The following is a 21,957-nucleotide window of genomic DNA, read 5'->3' as shown; positions in this document are numbered from 1 at the left end:
GCAGAAGACACTTTATGTCCTTAATATACTTTCAGAAATTCTCTTGCCCTCACCTCTCATGACTACAGATTTTCCTTTTGCCTTTTTGTATTGGGTTTGCATGGCAAGATTTTGGTAGGGGGAGTGGCACAGAGGGGTGGCTTCTGTGAGAAGCTGCTAGAAGCTTCCCCTAAGTCTGATAGAGCCAATGCCAGCCAGCTCCAAGATGGACCCACCACTGGCCAAGGACGAGCCCATCAGCAACGGTGGTAGTGCCTCTGGGATAACATATTTAAGAAGGGGAAAAAAAAATCCAGCATGATTGCAGCTGAAGAGAGGAGTGAAAATTTGTAAGAGGAACAACCCTGTAGACACCAAGGTCAATGAAGAAGAAGGGGGAGGAGGTGCTTCAGACACCGGAGCAGAGATTCCTCTGCAGCCTGTGGTGAAGACCATGGTGAGGCAGCTGTGCCCCTGCAGCCCATGAAGGTCCATGGTAGAGCAGATATCCACCGGGAGGACCCCACACCAGAGCAGGTGGATGTGCCCAAAGGAGGCTGTGACCCTGTGGGAAGCCCGCGCTGGAGCAGGCTCCTGACAGGACGTGTGGACCCATGGAGAGAGAGGAGCCCACGCTGGAGCAGGTTTGCTGGCAGCACTTGTGACCCCACGGGGGACCCACGTGGAGCAGTTCATGAAGAACTGTAGTCCGTGGAAAGGACCCACACTGGAGAAGTTCATGGAGAACTGTCTCCTGTGGGAGGGACCCCACGCTGGAGCAGGGGAAGAGTGTGAGGAGTCGTCCATTTGAGGAGGAAGGAGCGGCAGAGTCAACGTGTGATGAACTGACCACAACCCCCATTCCTGTCCCCCTGCTCCCCTGGGAGGAAGGTAGAGAAAATCAGGAGTGAAGTTAAGCCTGGGAATAAGGGAGGGGTTGGGGGAAGGTGTTTTAAGATTTGGTTTTATTTCTTATTATCTGACTCTGATTTGATTGGTAATAAATTAATCTAATTTCCCCAAGTCCTGTCTGCTTTGCCTGTGACAGCAATTGGTGAGTGATCTCTCCCTGTCTTTATCTTGACCCAGGAGCCTTTTGTTATATTTTCTCTTCCCGGCCAAGCTGGGGAGGGGAGTGATAGAGTGGCTTTGGTGGGCACCTGGCATCCAGCCAGGGTCAATCGACCACACCTTTTTACTTCCTCCATCACTTTTTTCCAATTTCTTCACTTCTGATTTATGATCTTTACCATCCATTTTTCCTTTCTCTCCTTTATTATAAATTTAAGCCACAGAGAATTTGCTTTCCTTCTAAACGAGATTAGCTGTTTATAACCTATTTGGTCTTTTTCAGTTGTGGGATTTGGGTTCTTAAACCATCTGCCAAGTGCTCTGTAAAATTTCCTAGGTCTCTCTCACATCTTTCCATTTGAATTCCTCCTCCCAGTCCATTTGGCATGCTCATTCACCTTTATGAAACTAGATTCCTTAAAGAAGTATCTGTTACAATTTGGTTTTTATACAAATATATACAAATATTTTACTTGCATTTACTAAATACAATCACTTGGCTTTTTTAATTTCCTGTATACTTGTGTTGATCATCGCAATGCTAATAATATATAAAGATCAGCTTTTTAGAGACCTGTAATGTGGATGAAGTATTTTTGTGCTGTTCTTGACAGAAGGGAGGCCCACAGAGACAGAAAATTCAGATGGATAATCTGTTAATTTTAATTTCTTCATGCATGGGATTGGAGTAGCAGTTTATGTTGCAGTCTGTGGTTTATTTACAGGAGGAGATGAACAGATGTCCCATTTTTTTCCAGGGTAATTCACTCCTGCAATAGCCTTGTTTAGCCTTTGATTATCTGAGACAATCTTCTGAGAACACATCTCAGTAAATTATACTGATTAAAAAAAGGTTATTTTTATTATATGTTTTTTCTTTTACTTAATTCTTTTCCAATTTTGTCTCATATTATGTGTTGTCTCCTTTGACTTTAGTGCCCTTTCTTCCCTCTACTTGACTTATCCATCTCACTTGCCAGTTCAGCAGCATTTCCCTCTGAAGTAACAAAAGCAATAAGGTGCTTCCTAAGCAAATTCAGTGTGTCATGGAAAAAGATGACCAAACTGTGCAGAGTGAATGATGTCCCAATTTTCCAGTTTATAAAGGCAAAGATATTTTGGCCTATCTACCACCCTTTTTATTGCCACATGCTTAAAATATTATTTATCTGCAATTTGTTATTTGTACTTGGTCCCCTTGAACATAATTCTGTTGCAACCTGCAGTGCCTGAGGCTTTTGCTAAGAGAGGGGGCTAAAGTAAGCACACAGTCAAGATATGCAGTTCAGCCCACTGATGTGTAACATATCACTGAGCTGCAACTTGACACCCTTCAATTGTGATTCCATAATTTAAATTTAATTTAATACTGTTCTAGAAACTGCCTCCTAGAAAGAGGATGGAAATGAGCATGATGCACTTTTATAAGAGCAATCCCAAACTACTTCTTCTATCCCCTTGTATGCTGTCGAGCTATAGGATGCAACATTTAACGTCCCCCTCTCCCCTCTCACCCATGCTCCAGATTTTGTCTCTTCGTATTCACTCATATCAAATGATGCTATAAACGCACAACTAGTTTTTCATGTAGACATGGACATTTTTAATATTATAAAGCTCATCTATCACTCACTGCTTCTGAAATACTTTATGTCACTTCTCAAATTCTTTGCCTGTCACTTGACACAAACAACCTTTTAAGCAAGCCTTGCTCTACTGCTCCCTCCCAGGAAAGTTCTATCCCTGTAAAATTTGAAGTTGATCTTTTATTTATACTGTGGCTTCTTACTCTAGTAATCCATACTTTTCTACACCCCTGAATTTTAATTATTTCTTGCAAAAAAGAAAGACGGTGTGTTTGTGTACTCAAATGGAACAACAATCCTCTTAAAATATGCACCAACACAGATACAATATGGCGATAGTCACTTTATATTCTTTGTACTAGGTGAGTTAAAATGATACTGTAAATTATTCTGGAGACAAGGAGAAGTAGGACAACTGGATCATATGTTAACATATTAATTTCTGAAAAAATATTCCATTGTTTTACCCAGTATTATTGGTTTAGCCTTTAGAAAGACCTTGTATAAAAATAAATAAGGACTTATATAAACAATTGTATTCATTTCCTAGAAATAACAGAATATTGCTATAACCATTACTATACACTTCTCACATGCTCCATGTTCAGATTTATTAGGCTATGACTTGCTGGTTTGCATGAGTACAGGTCCAATTTATGATTATTTTTCAAATTGCAGGCCAGAATGTTCATCAGAATCTGATGTGGGCTATTGAGAGCCAGAATTATGTCAATGAATTGAATGTGTGGTGTAACCCAGGCTCAAACGATATAAAACTAATGCAGAACTCAGAAAAGATGGTCATTAGGAGCTGATGAGAAGCATGAATTTTGCTTTGAAGTAAAGAACAAAATGAGGTTAATCTGAATATTCTGGCTTCCTTTTAAAAGGTAAAAATTACATTGTACCTTTTAGGGAGGTTTTTTATATACAAATATTGGTAACTGTGTGATTTAATTGGTAACTGTGTTTTACCCCTAAACATGATATTACTTTACCCAATAATTTCCCAACTAATTATGATTTGATATTCATACAGTCAGATCCTTATCTAAGACTGGTGATCCAGGGCGGGTTCAGAACACAAGCAATAGGTTATATCGCTTCTGCTGGATGTGATTTATTACCTTGCTGAATCCCACAGATTGGAAAGTGTAAATACAGAGCAATGGAATGTGACTGCACTTGCACTTTTAAACATCAGTATTTAAGTATCTGTTTTGAAGGAAGCAGTGGTAAGAAACCATCAACATGCTAAGAGCTGAAAACAAACAGGGAAATGCTAACTACAAGCAGAAAGTATCCTACAGGGCTCCAGGGCATTTCTGTCAATTCCTCTGTACTTACACACTTGTTTAAAGAACCAGAATTTCTGCTCTGCAGGAAATTTTGACATTTGGGATTTCTTTGCTTTTTAGTCTTACTGGGAGAAGTAAAATTTTGAAAACTTATTAAAAAAATTAAAATTTCAAGTGCTTCCAAGTGACAATGTCAATGCATCTAAATAGCAATGAATCATAATGCCTTAAAGTTATAATTTTCATCATTTCTTTATCTCAAGAATAGTAAATATAATGCGTACATGTTACAACTGATATTTTAAAAGTATTTTCAAATACTTTACAAGAAATTTTCAAGTATTTCTTTAAAGTAACACTGTTGAAGCAAAGTATTTCAATCTTTATGAACGATTTCAACCTGATTGAAACTAGATGGTGTAAACCTTTCAAATGAAAAATGGTTTTGATCTTCTCACATTCCTGCAAAACCATTCTACTTTAAAAATAGCATTTCCTGATAAAAAAGTCTTTAGTTGTCAATTGTTTTTTGTTCAGGAAACATTTGGGTTTTACTGTCCCATCACCTGTGATATGTTTGTTTGGTATTCACACAAATGTCATCTACATCTCTCTAGATATTCCCCTGCAATTTAATCTGAGAAGGTGCTTAAAGAGCCCTCATCTTTTTAATGGCTTCTGGTGGAGCCTAATTATTATGAAATTGCAAAAGCTGTGAAATGATAATTAGTCTGGGTTACTTCTTTATTTTTTCCTTAGAGACATGTTAAAAGATGTTAATTAATGCTTTTACCTAACTAAGGGTAATAAATGACCATTTTTATTGGTGTCTTGCTGATGCACAGGTATGCTTTTGTTTTGCTTTTAAGTATTTGTTTCTGCTATGAACGCTCCTTAAAGACATACAAGGCACATCGTACATTTCCTCCAACAAAAACATAGTTGATTTGCATGACTTTAAAGCTCCACAGAAATCAGTTGCTCAGCTACATTCTTGTATATTAATTACTGCATGGAAGGTGCAGATGGTCAAAACCAAACAGAACTATATTAGATACAGATTCTAGACAGATGTTTGTAGGGCTAGATATACTTTGTGCATGCCAATGGGATTAGAATTATTATTGTATAACTAAGAAAAGGCAACGGGTGATAGTAGGTGAGACTCTTCTGAGAGGCACGGAGGCACCCATTTGCTGACCTGACGCACTCTCTAGAGAGGTGTTCTGCTTACCAGGGGCTAATATCAGGGATGTCACTGACAGACTACAAGCCTTGTCCAGTCCATTGACTATTATTCGTCACTGTTGTTTCATGTGGGCACCAGTGATACAGCCAGGAGCAGTCTGAGGACTATCAAGAAGGATCACAGAGCCCTGGGAGCAGTGGTAAGGGACTCCGGAGCGCAGGTAGTTTTTTCATCAGTCCTCCTGGTCAAATGGGAGCGGTTTGAAAGGGCCAGTCGAATCTGGTGAATCAACAAATGGTTACAGTACTGGTGCCACAGCCAGGGGTTTGGCTGTTTAGACCATGGGACTTGCTTTGAGAAACCTCAACTACTGGGGCTGATGTGGTCCATCTGTCAGAGAAGGGGAAGAGCATCTTCAGTCATAGGTTTGCCAAGCTGGTGAAGAGGACTTTAGTATAAAGTCGCCAGGGGAAGGGCACCTCAATCCATCCCACTCCTACCAGTTTGATGCCAGTGCCAGCAATGATGCCCAGAGCCTGGAGAAGGATCACATGTCAGCAGGAGAACACCTGAAGAGCAGCACAAAGGAATTCCAGCCTCTCCAGACATTAAGTCAGCTTAATTGGGGGCCCAATTTAAATGCCTCTATGCAAACACATGTAGCATGGGGAATAAACAAGAGGAGTTAGAGACGTGCGCACACCTGCAGGGCCATGATCTTACTGGTATCACAGAGACGTGGTGGAATGGCTTCTATGACTGGAGTGTTGGAATAGAAGGTTACAGGCTCTTCAGGAAGGACAGGCAGGGAAGATGAGGAGGGGGTGTTGCCCTCTTTGTCAATGACCATCTGGAGAGCATGGAGCTCCACCTGGGGATGGATGAGGAGCTGACTGAGAGTTTATGGGTCAGGATTAAAGGGAGGGCAGGGACAGGTGACATTATAGTGGGGGTGTGCTACAGGCCACCCAACCAGGAAGACTGAGTGGATGAGGCCTTCTATAGACAGATAGGAGCAGCCTCACGTTCACAAATCCTGGTCCTCATGGGGCACGTCAACCACCCCAATATCTGTTGGAAGGACCACACAGTAGGGCATAGGCAATCTGGGAGGTTCCTGGAATGCGTTGATGATAAACTTCCTTCTCCAAGTGACAGGGGAGCCAATGAGGACAGGTGTTATGGTGGACTGTTCCCACCAACAAGGAGGGGCTGGTGGGGAGTATGAAGCTCAAGGGCAGCCTTGGCTGCAGTGACCATGAAGTGGTGGAGTTCAAGATTCTTAGGGCACTGAGGAGGGCGCACAGCGAGCTCACTACCCTGGACTTCAGGAGAGCAGACTTTGGCTTCTTCAGGGATCTGCTTGGTAGGGTAGCATGAGATAAAGCCCTGGAGGGAAGAGGAGCCCAAGAAAGCCAGTTAATATTCAAGGATCACCTCCTCCAAGCTCAGGAGCAATGCATCCCAAGAAAGAGGAAGTCAGGCAAAAATGCTAGAAGCCTGTATGGATGAAGAAGGAGCTCCTAGTTCAAGCTCAAACATAGAAAGGAAGCCTACAGAGAGTCAAAGCAAGGACTGGTAGCCTGGGAGGAATACAGAGAAATCATCTGAGCAGCCAGGGATCAGGTTAGGAAAGCTAAAGACCTGATAGAATTAGATCTGGCCAGGGGTGTCAAAGGCAACAAGAAAAGCTTCTATAGGTACATCAGTGATAAAAGGAAGACTTCGGAAAATGTGGTCCCTCTCCAGAAGGAAACAGGAGACCTGGTTATCCAGGATATGGATAAGGCTGAGGTACTCAATGACTTTTTTGCCTCAGTCTTCACTGGCAAGTGCTCAAGCCACACCGCCCAAGTCACAGAAGGCAAAGGCAGGGACTGGGAGAATGAAGAACCATCTACTGTAGGAGAAGATGGGGTTTGAGACCATCTAAGGAACCTGAAGGTGAACAAGTCCATGGGACCTGATGAGATGCATCTACGGGTCCTGAGGGAACTGGTAGGTGAAGCTGCTAAGCCAGTATTCATCATATTTGAGAAGTCATGGCAGTCCCGTGAAGTTCCCACTAACTGGAAAAGGGGAAACATAACCCCCATTTTTAAAAAGGGAAAAAAGGAAGAGCCGGGGAACTACAGGCCAGTCAGTCTCACCTCTGTGCCTGGCAAGAACATGGAGCAGATCCTCCTGGAAACTGTGCTAAGGCACATGGAAAACAAGGAGGTGACTGGTGACAGCCAACATGGCTTCACTAAGGGCAAATCGAGCCTGACAAATTTGGTGGCCTTCTATGACAGGGTTACAATGTTGATGGGTAAGGAAGGAGCAACTGGCATCATCTACCTGGACTTGTGCAAAGCATTTGACACTGTCCCACATGACATCCTTGTCTCTAAATTGGAGAGACATGGATTTGATGGATGGACCATTCGGTGGATAACGAATTGGCTGGATGGTCACACTCAGAGTTGCAGTCAATGGCTCAGTGTCCAAGTGGACACCAGTGATGAGTGGCCTTCCTTGGGGGTAGGTATTGGGGCTGGCACAGTTTAACACTTTTGTTGGTGACATGGACAGTGGCATTGAGAGCACCCTCAGCAAGTTTGCTGATGACACCAAGCTGTGTGGTGCAGCTGACACACTGGAGGGAATGGATGCCATCCAGAGGGACCTTGACAGGCTTGAGAGGTGGGCCTGTGAGAACCTCATGAAGATCAACAAGGCCAAGTGCAGGGTCCTGCACATAGGTCGGGGTAATCCCAAGCACAAATACAGGCTGGGTGGAGAATGAATTGAGAGCAACCCTGAGGAGAAGGACTTGGGGGTGTTGGTTGATGAGAAGCTGAACATGACCCAGCAATGTGTGCTTGCAGCCCAGAAAGTCAACTGTATCCTGGGCTGCATCAAAAGAAGCGTGACCAGTAGGTCGAGGTTCTCCCCCTCTGCTCCACTCTTGTGAGACCCCACCTGGAGTACTGCATTCAGCTCTGGGGCCCCCAACATAAGAAGGACATGGACCTGTTGGAGCAAGTCCAGAGGAGGGCCATGACGATGATCAGAGTGCTGGGGCACCTCTCCTGTGAAGACAGGCTGAGTGAGTTGGGGCTGTTCAGCCTGGAGAAGAGAAGGCTCTGGAGAGACCTTATAGCAGCCTACTAGTACCTGAAGGGGGCCTACAAGAAAGCCAGAGAGGGACTTTTTACAAGGGCATGTAGTGATACAACAAGGTGTAATGGCTTTAAACTGAAAGAGGGTAGATTTAGATTAGCTATAAGGAAGAAATTCTTCACCATAAGGGTGATGAGGCACTGGAACAGGTTGCCCAGACAAGCTGTCGATGCTCCATCCCTGGAAGTGTTCAAGGCCAGGTTGGATGGGGCTTTGAGCAACCTGGCTAGTGGAAGGTGTCCTTGCCCATGGCAGAGGGGTTGGAACTAGGTGATCTTTAATGTCCCTTCCAACCCAAACCATTCTGTGATTCTATGATTTTTTTTCCAGATGAAGGAAAGATACAAGCAAGAGAGCACTGTTCAAAAGTTATGCAGGAGCCAACAGAAATGTAATTTTTCTGCTACCATTTGAGGGTACAACATTTTGCTAGCAAAGCTAATTGCCCAGAATTTCCAAAAAGCTGACTGTGGCACAGAATTGCCCCAGGTAAGATACGCACAGATATGTTGTAAACTGCACAACAGATTCCTTAATCTGGCTGAATCTGTACCTTATTCTACAAGTCATTCCACAAATATGAATTAAAGTACTTGTGAACAGACAGTAATCAAAGACAATCTTAGCATCTGGCAGTGTTTTGTCCCTATCACCTCACAATTTGAAGCAAGGCTTGCAGAGACTGACCTTAAGATGACACCAGTTATTCCAGATCTACTGATTTAACAAAAATATATGCAAAGTATGTAGCCTATAAGCAACATCACTTAATGTTTGCCAGTCTTTTGCAGATGGCACATGAAATATAATGTACGTCTGTGTTCAGTCTTGTTCAGTTCTTATTAGCTCATAGCAAATAGACATTTTTGCATGAAATGTAACATTGTACTTAGAAGTAGGTAGAAAACATGCTGTATATGCTGCATCTTCTGTCCTTATTACTGGCATTTAAAAAGTAGAAAAAGCATCTGAATACAGACATTTAAAAAAAGGACAGCAACACCCAATATAATTTAACTTGTTCATTAAACAATACAGGAACAACTCCAGCCTGACTGCCCTAAAGGTTAACTGAAAATGGGAAAAATAATTTAAATATAAATATTTAGGTCCTCCATATCTATCCCATTTTCTTAAGTAATATTCTATGTACTGCATGTATTAGCATTTCAGAACTGAGAACCAAAGAGGAATATGTTGATTTTAATAACTTCTTTTTACACAGTATGAAAAAGAAGTATGACTGGCTCAAAAACACTTTACTTGAACAGGATGTTTCAGAAAGTCTTTTGTTTCAAGATTTATTGATTTTACATTGTAATTGTCATGTTAAATCAATCATAACAGAATGTTTTAATTAACTTTTTTGAGAATTTTTTCCTTATACATATTTGAAATGGAAGCAAAATTTGAAAAAATGGAAAATTATTTGAACCAGAGATGTTGAGTTTCAACCAGATTTACCATACATTTTGTCTAAATATAATTAAATAAGAATATGTTTATTCATGTTCTTGTTGAGGAATTATGGTACAAAATTAAACCCTAAACTGATATTTTGGGGCAGAATTTCATATATTTCTGCAGTTTGGCATAATTTTTTTTTTACAAATCTAATCCTTCAGATTCTTTGCTTATTTGAATAAGCCATCCATTACACTGCATCAGCCATTCCTCCTGCTTGAAAAATTAGTTGTAAAACTTTAGTAATTAAAAAGTGTACCCTCTGAGAACAATGGAAAGGACAATAACACAGACATTAATGAAGAGCACTTCCTCTAACTGACATTCTGGTTATTGCTATGTCTTAAATGCCAAAATCTGATAATACACTTCTGTAATTCCTTATATAATGAAATACTTAAGAAATATCTTACAGTCATTGGACCATCATTAACAACTATGAAATTAGGTGTCCCATGGGTTTTTTTCCAATTTAAAGAGGGTTAAATTGCTAATTTACATGTTAATTAGCATTCGTTCTAAAGAACACCAAATGTAATTCCATAGCATCTAGCATTTAACAATTTAGCTTATCAAGACATTAAATTTAAAAGAAGCTCTGCATTATTTGCAAGAAGTTTTTCTGAGGGCTAATGATGAAAGGAATCTCATTATTCTAAGCAACATGCAATTTAAAAAGGATGAATACTGCCAATTTATTTACTTTATCACTAAGTAATAAGAAAGCAGCAAAGTATTGGCAGGGCAGCAGGTTCAGCAGTTCTTAATAAGGCCCACTGACCTGCACAGATTTGTAAGTTTAAAATAAAGAATTGTTTCTGGTGACATTTCTTTGGAATCTGTTGCCGCGAGACATGCCCAATCACCGGAGTGTGGTCAGTGGTATTTGATAATGTTGCTTCTGCTGCTTTGGAGCTACTCTGGTACATGCACTTGCTATAGTGTGCAATTGAAGCATCTCTGTGTAGCATAGCTATAAATACAAGCCTCCCCTCATAACTTTAAGATCATTTCAAACTGGCAAAATAAATGTTCTTAGTACAGTGATGCCACAGAATGATCATATTGTTTACATCCTGCTTTTGCCCATATGCTGTACACTACCCCTTTGCTTAAATGCTGATGTCATCCTGTATTGCTTTATGTTACCTTTATTTACATCAGTTTCTGTGATGTGACACAACCTGAGTGTCTGTTTCACTGCACTGCTACTTCAGCATTTCAAAGATGCTGGATTGCAGGTACTTTGAAGCACAGCAGCTGTGATGCAAACATGCTTTTAGAAAGGCAGGGTTTCTCTATTTCTAAATAACAGAAAGAAGCGTTCAGGACAAGGAGATAGAGTATTTTGGTCTTATATTATCTATCAGTGCTAAAAGATGGAATTGTACATGAACAAGAGCATTATACGTTTCATTCATTGCTTTTTCCAGACCCTAGCCATTTTTTATGTTGTCCTTTGTATTATTTTCAATACAACATGTTGTGCCTATATAATATCTGTGGTGTTCTCATTAACAGAATTAGAGTTGTGAAATGTGATTTTCATATAGCCTATTCACTCATTCCTTGGCTCTAAGTGGAATGGCTTAGACATTGGTGGCTCTAAGTGGCTGATGTTGACAACCTCGTCCTGTGCTTTATCCTGATATTCTCCCTTATTCATGGATTATTTCTCCAGGTCCCTCCTCTTGTAACTCCTTTTTCTCCCTTTCTTGTACACACCTTTCATTGTCTTCTAATTTCAGAGTGATACTTCCATGCCTTTCTGTTCTTGCAATTTCTGTCTGTCTCCTTTACACCTATTCCCATAACTACTTCCTAAACCCACTTCTCCTGTTCCCCCCTCATTTCACATCATCAGTTCTTTTGTAGCCAACAGCTTCATCCCCTGCACAAGATAGATTCATTCCTCAAGTACGGTCTATCTTCAGTACTGAGTCAGGGAGTTTTCCTTAGGGAAAACAACATGCAACCTGCTATTAAAAATTTTATTAAAGAGCAGATATATAAAAGTATCAGATTATGTTGTCCAAACAGTATTGATTCTGGTGCCTTATCACTTTCTTATCCTTGACTTTGCAAATACTATATATTTTTACTGCAATTTACTAAAGCTTGGGATCCAGAAAGAAAATTTCAGCTCAGTCTGAGAACAACAGAAACTGGAGTCTTAAAATACAAAATGTTTGGAAATCTTATTATAAGCATCACAGCAAGTTCTGTATCTAACAATCCAGTAGAAACCATGGGGTAATTATTTTGTAATCAAAACTAATTTAGGAACAAAAAGGATGAGTAAAAGGACTTAATTCACAGGAACAAATTCTGAAAGAAAGAGAACTTTTTAGGTTAATTATGGAAAAGGCAGTGTGAGAAAATGAAAACTATTCAGCAAGAAATGATCAAAAACTTGCTCTTCAGGAACAGTTACAGTCAGAGTGGAAGTAATTTTTGGGAGTATGAACATGAACACACTGCAAAATCAATGAATGATGAAAAGCTAAGAAAGTGTGATGCTATAATAGAAATTAGACAATGTCACAGGCATAAGCAACAATAAGAAAATCACTGGTTTCAGAATGAGCAAGAGAACATTGTGTCTTTAAGGCAAAAAGATACTGAAATGATAGGATAGACTATAGAAATGAATTATTTCTTTTAGCTTTGGTTTTTACATGAAAGAAAACAAGACTTATGCCAGAAATGTAAAGACTATACTGTTTCCAAGAGAAGAGAATAATGTGCTTAAAAGGCAAGAGCAGGGAAAATTGAATTGGTATGTCTATTGTAGAATAATGAATAACAGTTAAGAATTCCTCAACATCAAACCCCCAAAAATTCAAGAGAAAATAAATATTGTGATGAAGCAGAAGTGTCTGACAAAGGGTATACAGTCACAGATGATCATTCTAAATAATTGTCTAATGGTGACAGTTAAAACATAACCTGGTAATAGATTTGCCTGAAGTTAAAATAAATGGGCATTTCACTGAAATTAAAAAATAATTTGTGGAAAAATCTGAGAAACTATTGACCATATTGAATCATACTTTCAGTATGCTGATTTATGTGTCAGAAGCATCTAGTCTGACTAGAGATACTTATGGTAAATGTTCTGAAGATGGAAAAAATAAATAATAAGTAATAAACTTAATCTCTAAAACCCCTCTCTTGTAAAACATCTGAGCTTCCTTCATTTTATGCATTTGAATATTTTCATTTATTTTTGTGGGGCTGCTTATAGGCATACATCTTAGAAAGTTCACAGCTGCTTTCAGGACTGGCCCTAAATTAACACCCTCCAAATTGTACACACATAACAATTTGTGTATCTGATAGTTGCTTTTGAGCATAGCAATCTATTGGTACCTAAAAATAGAAGGACAATAACTACCACACATACAAAATTACTTTATCACTTCAAGTCCACTTATAAACCAGCTGTTTGAGGGAATCTAACATCATATTACTGTTTCGCTTGCTTGGCTCCTTTTATCTTTAATACAATTCTGGTTCTGGCCTTCTTACTAGGGATGTGATGAATGTGAAATTTGTATTAAGAGTATGCATATTTTCTTAGCAAGTATCAAACCAAAGAGATTTTTGTGAGGTTACAGGAGCATACTGACGGCTGCAGACAGCACCTCTTGCTAACTGAGAGCAAGAAACACTGAGGACTTTTGCCATTCAGTTTATTTTCTGATGAGGCCACAAAGAGCACAGACCTCATGTGCAAAACCCGGCCCTAAAAAACTGGGCCCTTCTTAATGGCCAGTGTCCTGATGCAGAGAAACAGAAGCAGGGGCTACAGGGAAGGATTTAGCCTTGTCCATGTGGGAGTACAAGAGTGACAGTGGGTCCACCTATATATCAAGGGAAAAAAAGCAGCGACTACACAAGCACACATAGTAGTGGACCTTCATGCTGGTGTAGCTCTTTCTGTTTGATTAGTGTGTTCTACAGCTAAATATAGGATACTTTGTCCAGAAGAAGGTTTCTCAGTGTTGCTGTATTTGCCTAATTTCCCAGATCCCAAGGTGAAATCTCTGATGTTGCCAAACCAGTTTCCTTTCCTCCAAATGAAAACTGTTCAGGGTAATAGGAGAGGTGGACCTTAGAGCCAAAATATGGGACTTGCTTTTCCTCCAATAAACATGCAGATGCTGGAAAAAACACCCTAAAGATGAACGAACAAGATCTCAGCATTACACTCATTCCTGGAGCTTTCTCTGTGTTCACTTATCTGTCCATTTTCTAGGTGGTAGAGGCAATGCTAGCTAAAATGTAAGCATATTTGCTAGCTTTGATGCTTAACAGGAGCTAAATCTCTGCCTGAATTAGAGTTTAAATCCACAAGCACCATAAAGGCTTAACGGCAAGTGCCCACAGCTGTACACACTAAATCACTTTCAGGCAAAAAATATACCCAAGTGTTAGTATGCATGGATTTAAATACTAAGATAAAGGTATGTGCATATGAACTAGTGTAGACTGAAAGTTCTGTTCACCTACTTATACAGAGCTTCCTGCTTCAAGAACACTAAAATTTAGATTTTGGGGTTTTTTCATATGAGAGAATGTGATGTATTTAACTGTATGGCTAAATTTTGACAACAAAACTAAAAGACCTGTTTTGTCATCAGAAACCCCAAGATGGCAATACAGTCTTGTTTTTCTTCGCTGCTTATTTCTATTATTATCATTATTATCATCACAATTATTATATTGCAGTACATGGAACAGGTTTATGATTTTCTCCTTTGCTGACATCTAAAAGCCTTGTTGATTGCTAAGGATTATTTATACAAAAATTCAAAGCTCCAACTACTTCGACAATAACTGAATGGATGAATGCTATGCATGACCTGGAGGTATTAAAAGATTCTGTTTAATAACATTAACCAAATATATAACCAAATCTCTGCTCAAGTTTGGCTTCCTTTTATAGATGCACGTGACTTAACAACCTTGTTAAAAAATCTATACTTCCACATTATTTTCAGCTTAGCATGTAACATACATCTACGTATATTTTCAGGCAGCAGCCTATATTGATTATCTATACACTAATCACTTTTGAACAAAATCACACCAGAACCCTTATGCTTTTCAGTGTTCAGATAATTTTGACAGTGCCAAGGTAATAATTTCTGATGCAGTTAACTTTTGTTGTAGAGAACATGGTGAGCAAGTGATAGCAAACATCGTTCACCTTGATGCTTGATGAGAGATACTGCAGATTTATCAAATGTCTTAATGCCCGTGACTGCTGCCCAGGACTTTATAAAGTCATAGATTCCATAGCAAAGGAAAAACACAAAGGAAAAAAGCTGTTGATTTCAAGGGGGTTAGCTGGTATGTGCTGGGCCAATGAGACATGTATGCACAGGGCTATATGGTGATGAAAGATTAGGTGCTCCAAGGAAAGTCACCTAAACTCCTGCCCCAGCCTTGTTAAGTTATCAGGCTTAACAGGGAGCCCAGGTAAAGCTGGGTGTGAGCATAGCCTTCCACTCAAACGTATTTTCTGAGCTCACTTTATCCAGCCTTGCACTGAAAGAAATCAATTTCCAGTAACAGGTAATATAAATGAAAAATTATTATAGAGTAGTGCGTCAGGAAAGATGTTGGTAACATTAATTAAGACTAATGCTGTCAAGACAACCGAAGAAATAAGAGTTGCTTAATACTTAGACAATATTACTCAAAAATACATAAATCATATTAGACCCCTCCAGGGTCATTACATTGTTAGAAGATAATGAAGATATAGCAGGGGAGACCTTTGATGTTCTGTCAAAGTTTTCTTTGTATGCTTCTGTGTGTATTTATGTACGCATACATACGTGGTATTTTTACATATGTAAGTATGAATATATGTAGCACACAGAGAGAGAAAGTCTCTCTGACTGTACTGTTTTAGAATAACCTAACATAGCAGAAAGACCAGTTATGCAAACAAGGCAAGATTGTCATCATAACATTTTGCAGTTCTCTGAGGACAGGGAAGGCAATGGCTGGTATGCCAACTGCTAGGTCCAAGACTCAGTACTTTCTGCTTTAACAACTGGTTGAAATCATAGATAAGAAAATGGATCACAAAATTAATTTTATAAAACCATAATATTAGGAGATTAGAGTCATAATTCTTTCAATAAAATCTGTTTCCTCTGGAAGAGAAACAAAAGACTTATGACAATGTACTTAGTGCAATATCCTTTTTTCTGCCTTTATATCTTCTCTGAACAGCATTGACACTTTAATACAAATTTTGAAGTAGTAGCATTCAAATGGGAAATCATGTGAGAGGACTACACTGTATTGTTACTGAGATGTAAAGAGTTCCTTTTTTTAATTTACTCTGCATTAGAAGAATGATGCTTAGAACATATCTGTGCAGATGACTAAAGGTACGCTCAAATTTCTGCTGGGAAACAGAAAACATACCTTAGGGGAAAGAAGTTTTCCTGGTGGCTACTATCACTCCCAGAAAAAACATGTTGAAACTAAGCTAACTAAAACCACAGGAAACCATAAATTAACTTGTTTTATTTGAAGATTACTCTGATAAAAGAAGAATAAAGGCTCTTCTGTGACTGACTATGAAAGTCAGAGGAAAGGGCACATCCGCGCTATTCCTAGAGGCAAACTAATGCTGTTCCCAGACTGGGCTGAGCAGTCAAGAAGTGAGAGGGGAGAAGAGACTGAATTACCCTGTCACTTCAGGAGGGTAGCTTGCTAATCCTGCGCTAACTGAGCTTCTGAACTACATCTGAAAGGGCAGGATGGGGTGAATGTGTACTGCCAGTTGATATTCTGTATGTGTTGTGCGTTTCCATGCAGACTCTTAGTTCCCAGTACTATGTCTGGCAGCTTTTAGAGCACTAAATTTACCTAAAATCTAAAGAGTTTTATTGCTTAAACATAAGCATAAGCATTGCATAAACAGAAAGCTGCCAAAACCTCCCTGCTCAACAACCCAATCCTAGATGGTGTATCAAGCAGACTTCTATTTTGCATAAGCTGCTCTTTGCAGGGGGAGTGTGTGAAGAGGGAAGGGCACAAATGGATCCATTTGAGTTCAGATGCATTTCTGATGAGTAAAAAAAAAAAAACAGCTGAAGGGTGAAAAAGATTCTTTGTGCAGCAAATGGGGATTTATAGGGATTAGAGTCACATGCTTAGGATCTGGAAAAGCATTTGGTTTGTATTGTTATAACCATTTTTATGGATTAATTAATGGAATGGTGATGTGAGGAATTGCTTTTGATTTAATACATAAATACATTAGATGAATCTAGCTCTGGTTTGGGAGTGATGGGCCAAAAGAGTCCCATTAATACCCATGGATAATTGACTCTGGGCTGCTTGAATTCAGCAGGATGGTTCAGCATGATGGGTGGGCAGATGCTAGGCAGTTTGTTAATGCAGTGCCGTGATAGATGAATGCAGAAAATTCCAGGTTGATTTACATCCGCGATAATAGTGCAAAAGACAGTGAGATTGCTTGCAGTGAGAATGAGGAGTTTTGCCTTTCATGCTGTTTGTTTTACTCAATGTTTATTATTTCTAGTCCTCTGTCAGAAATACCGGCGGCTTCTAAATGATTCATATATTTGCAAGGTAGCTCCTGACCCCTGTGCACCCAGAAGTGTGATCATGCAGAAGACACTAATACCCTGGCATCTTGAATGCACACAATACATGAGAACTTGAACTGTGTAATGTATGTAAGCACTAGTAGAAAAACGTGAGGAAAAGGTACATCTATGGAATCCTGTTACATGTTCTAACATTTTGTATCTTAGATCAGCAGATATTATCTGTTCATCAGACGTTCAGAAATGCTCATTCCTGAACTTTGCAAACAATTTTCTTCAAATTCTGAAGTGTTTATGTGAATTAATTACATTTTCTTTCCATAACACCAACTGAAATATGGATTTTGCTAAAATTGGAGGAAAACTAGGATGCAGGAAGCAGACATAGAAGGATAATAGATACATGTGGGGAGGATATACCTACCACATACAGATCTGATAAAGTTGATACAAAACCAATGACAACAATTATTATCTATTATCTTTTCCCAAGAATCCAGTGTCTTATTGTTCAAAAGTGGCTGTTGTTTTGTATTATGTTCTGCATGCAAGGCAAAATGTATTTCACCCTGAGAAACATTATGAGACATAGATGTCAACTTCAGAACATATTTAAAAAAAAAAAAATAAACTGCTTTTCTGCCCTTGAAACAGCATGACCTGCTTGAAACAGCATGGTCATATGCCTTCTGCATCCAAAAGAGGACCTGGATATTTGAGGAAGTGATCCTTCCTCCTCCCTGTAGTTCATAAGCAATTCTGCATTTAAATATATCAAATTCAGTGTGAATATTGGTATTGAGCACCTGTCTAAAACTATAGACAGGGATCTTTCAGTCAAAGGGGCTTAAAAGAAATCGTGGCAAAGATTAAAACAATGAATATTTTACATATTATTTTAATGAAAAATAGCATGTTGAAGTTGAAAACATCAAATGTTAAATTATCTTCTAATTGAGTAAATTTAGAAACCTCCAACAATCAATGAGGAAGGAAGATGGACTACTGTAACCCGCATGGACATTTGTCAAGTTTACCTGCTTGTGAGCATGGTCATAAGAATTGATGTGGTTGTCAAATTCCTGGTGTTTGTGGTACTGCTTGTCACATAGTTCACAGTAGAAGTTAGCCTTCACATCCTCCAGAGCCTTGGCTGCAGCTTTCTCCTTCTCAGCATAGTCCTGCAAAGGCAGAAGCAAAGGAAGACACTTTGCTACAGATCATGAGCTTCAGCAGCTATTATTGTGATCCACATTAAAAAACACTAGACTGACTAGGACTGCTAGATCACCAGGCTCCATCCTAGCACCAAAGTACAGAGTAAGGAGGTTTTGGTCTTAAGTTGGGCTTAATAAAATTGATGTATTTATTGAATAATTATTCTTACTACTTGTTGTAGGTACTGTAGTAAGAAAAGTAGAGAGGAATGGGGTGTAAAGGAATACCGTCAGGACACTGCCTGTCTCCTGGGCAGGAGAACTGAGCAGTGAAGAAGACATAAGCCACCAGGTGGATGGATGGAGGGTTAGTCTGTTAACTGTTACAGCACTGTCCCAGTTTGCACCAATGTGTGTCTGCTCTCTCAGGTATTATTGCTCAGAAGAAAGAAACTAGTTTTCATCTGATACTAAGGTAGATTTTCTTTTGTATTCTGCTTTCTATGTTCTATGAAATATTCAGCAGGGCCAGGCAGCAGCTGGCTATGGCAGCCTGAGATTTCCCTGGAGCAGAGCCACCTCAGCAGGAGCCTTTTCCATGCCACCCTGTCCCTCCCCCATGTCTGCGTGAGCGGACGTGACATCCAGCCCACCCAAACTGAATGTAACCGTCACCTGCCCAAAACAGACCACAACCACTGACAAGAGCACTAGCTCATATCCAGGCGTAGGCAAACACAGATGAAAGGGAAAACACAACTAGTTCCTACGTAGTCCCCTTCCATGTCTCCCTAATGACTCAGGTGGGTGCTCTGGAGAGTCAAGTACTTTGATTTCAATATATAATATTAGGTAAAAGAGAAAAGTTAAAACATAGGAGCCAAAAGTTACTGAGGTCCAAATAATGCACTTAAACAAGGAGCTTGATATTCAAAATTGGCAGCAGCTTTTGCCAACCTTATTTCTTTTACAAGGCCTTCATTATATTGTTATTTTTATGACACTTTCTTAAGCATTTTACATTAAAGAGCAAACTTCTGACGTGGAAAACATGAAAAAAAAAGTTGATAAAAGCAATTCATTTTACATTTGTATTGACAAGTTGATATTACTTGAGTGTATGTAATGTATTGCCAGGGATTGCAGTAATTCATCATTTGCTGTATCATTCTACTCACCTAAAGAAATGGGTACCTCTTGCCACCAGGCTTTCCATGCTATGCAGCGAGTGCTGTCTACATGCTTTCACTACCCTTTGCATGACACCAAACCCAGGATGTACTGCACATCTGGGACACCCTGCTCCTAGCACATCACACTGCCCAGCATTGCTCCAGGGACCACACCAGGGTGGAGGCAAGCCTTTGGGCACAGCAGATCAACACAAATGCACATTTTGAGCCTTTCCAAGGGGGAAGGACTTTCTTAATGAGTGTCATATGTTTTGAGTGACTTGACCAAGCAGCAGGAGTGCTGGTTGTCAGTGTGACACTGAGCTTCAGACATCTCTGTGCTGTGAGTCCTGCTCTGCCCTGGTCTTGACACCATCAGGCTGGTGACAGTAGGTCTTTCTCACATAGTAGTTTAGAGGCTGCAGTTGCTAGTGAAATTAACTCCACCTAAACTAGACTGTCTAGAAGTTAGGTGTATGGTCTAAGGCAGTATCCTAAGCTTCCTTTGTAAGAAACAGAGAAATGATAGCCCCTGCCAAATAGTGATTAATCCCGTCTATTTCAAAAACCTATTTTATGATAAGATGAAACTCTCCAGAGGTGCTACCTCTCTCTGTTGACCACTGCTAGGCTCTAAATTACTAACCTGGTCTACATCCTTAATTCTTAGATTGCTGAACCCAGGGATAATGAATTCTATATTGTATTTCTTTATATTCAATTCTAAATCTCCCCATGAAACTTGCATGAACTGACCTGCTTGAAGACAGGAGGTCAAAGAAGAACTTTGTGCCTGGAATTTTGATTTTACATCTTACAGATGATGCCAACGACATGTCAGTCCCTCCCACAGGGCAAGCATCCAAAAAAATCTCTTTCCTGCATGCATATGGCTCAGGTGGGTTAATGTACTGTGGTATACTCAGATTGGCCAATTGTGAAAACAGGTAGCCTGAGCTAACATTTCTCCACTTGAGAGGCTGCTCAGTAATGGTAGTTAATACTTGATTGTATCGGGGGGAAATATTCTTGCAATCAAATAGTTAAATAGCTTTCATTAGTTATTGAAATCTACAAAGCCCATTAAAAAGTGATACTTCAGCTTAGGCTTCGACCCATTGTTTTGCTAGCATTAATTATTCACCAGGTCTTTGGTATAATTAAAATGCATAAATTAGAATGTGGATGCAATAGCATTAATTATGCAGAGATGTCTTCCCTAGAAGTCAAGTGTTGGGGACAACATATTTTTATTCTAAACTGGTAAAAATGTAAGTTTTGTACTCACTGGCAGCCAGCCAAATCATAATTGTTTTTTGGTTGGTTTTGGGTTTTGGTTTGGTTTTTTTTTTTCTGGGTCTGAACTGTCAATTAAATGTTTACAGCCTGCTCCATCTTTGCTTCTGCTGAAGGAGAAGCCTAATTGTTTAGGGTGAACACACCACATTACTCTCTGTGAAGCACAACTGAAACTGCTGCTCGTGAGCATTCCAAACTGCCAACTTTATCTTTCTCAGCAGAAATTAATACAGTTCCCTTAGCATAAAGATGTTTTAAAATAGCAACAAGGCAGCTTCCCAGGTGCATCCTAAGATAATCACAACTACCTCCATTGCCTTATTGCTTAATTATGCTTGTCTACCATGGCAAAAGATATAATTTCCTGCTTGCTTATCGATCAGATGCAGGGAAATTGAATGCTACATCACATACTTTAGAAAGGTCATGGATTTTTCTTTCTCTACAAAGACATAAGAACTTCTAGCACTACAGTAAATTGTGCATAGCCAAATGAATTTTCACATCCAGACTGCTAATATCATCTTCCTAGGCCTATAGAGACCAGTGGTCAATTCTGGCATAATAAATGTCATCATGTGAAAGAAAATCTGTAGAATTGATGGGGACAATCTTTTTAGCAAGGCTTCTTGTGACAGGACAAGGAGTAATAGTTTTAAACTAAAGGAGCATAGATTTAGACTGGATATAAGGAAGAATTTTTTTACAGTGAAGGTGGTGAAACACTGAAACAGGATGCCCGGAGAGGTATTAGAGGCCCCATCCCTAGAAACATTCCAGGTCAGGTTGGATGGGGCTCTGAGCAACCTGATCTGGTTAAAGCTGTCCCTGCTCACTGCAGGGGGGTTGGGCTGGATGACCTCTAAAGGTCCCTTCCAACCCAAAGCATTCTATGATTCTAATTACATCTGTAGAAAATCTATGTGATCATGAACTACACCTGACTATCCCAATGCAGCCACAAGAAAGCAGG

General features: G+C 39.7%; 1 protein-coding gene across 1 annotated transcript in view; it reads right to left on the bottom strand.

Annotated features, from left to right (window-relative positions):
• The window catches only part of ZNF804B (zinc finger protein 804B), a 245,359-nt gene that overhangs the window by 13,896 nt on the left and 209,506 nt on the right, over positions 1-21,957 (bottom strand). The window contains exon 2 of the mRNA XM_075706395.1: positions 18,394-18,537. Coding sequence (XP_075562510.1) covers positions 18,394-18,537 — 144 coding nt within the window. The remainder of the gene's footprint in view (positions 1-18,393; positions 18,538-21,957) is intronic.

The sequence above is a fragment of the Pelecanus crispus genome, chromosome 2 (genome assembly GCF_030463565.1).
Source record: "Pelecanus crispus isolate bPelCri1 chromosome 2, bPelCri1.pri, whole genome shotgun sequence".
NCBI lineage: Eukaryota > Metazoa > Chordata > Aves > Pelecaniformes > Pelecanidae > Pelecanus > Pelecanus crispus.
This window is presented reverse-complemented; position numbering and strand designations above follow the sequence as displayed.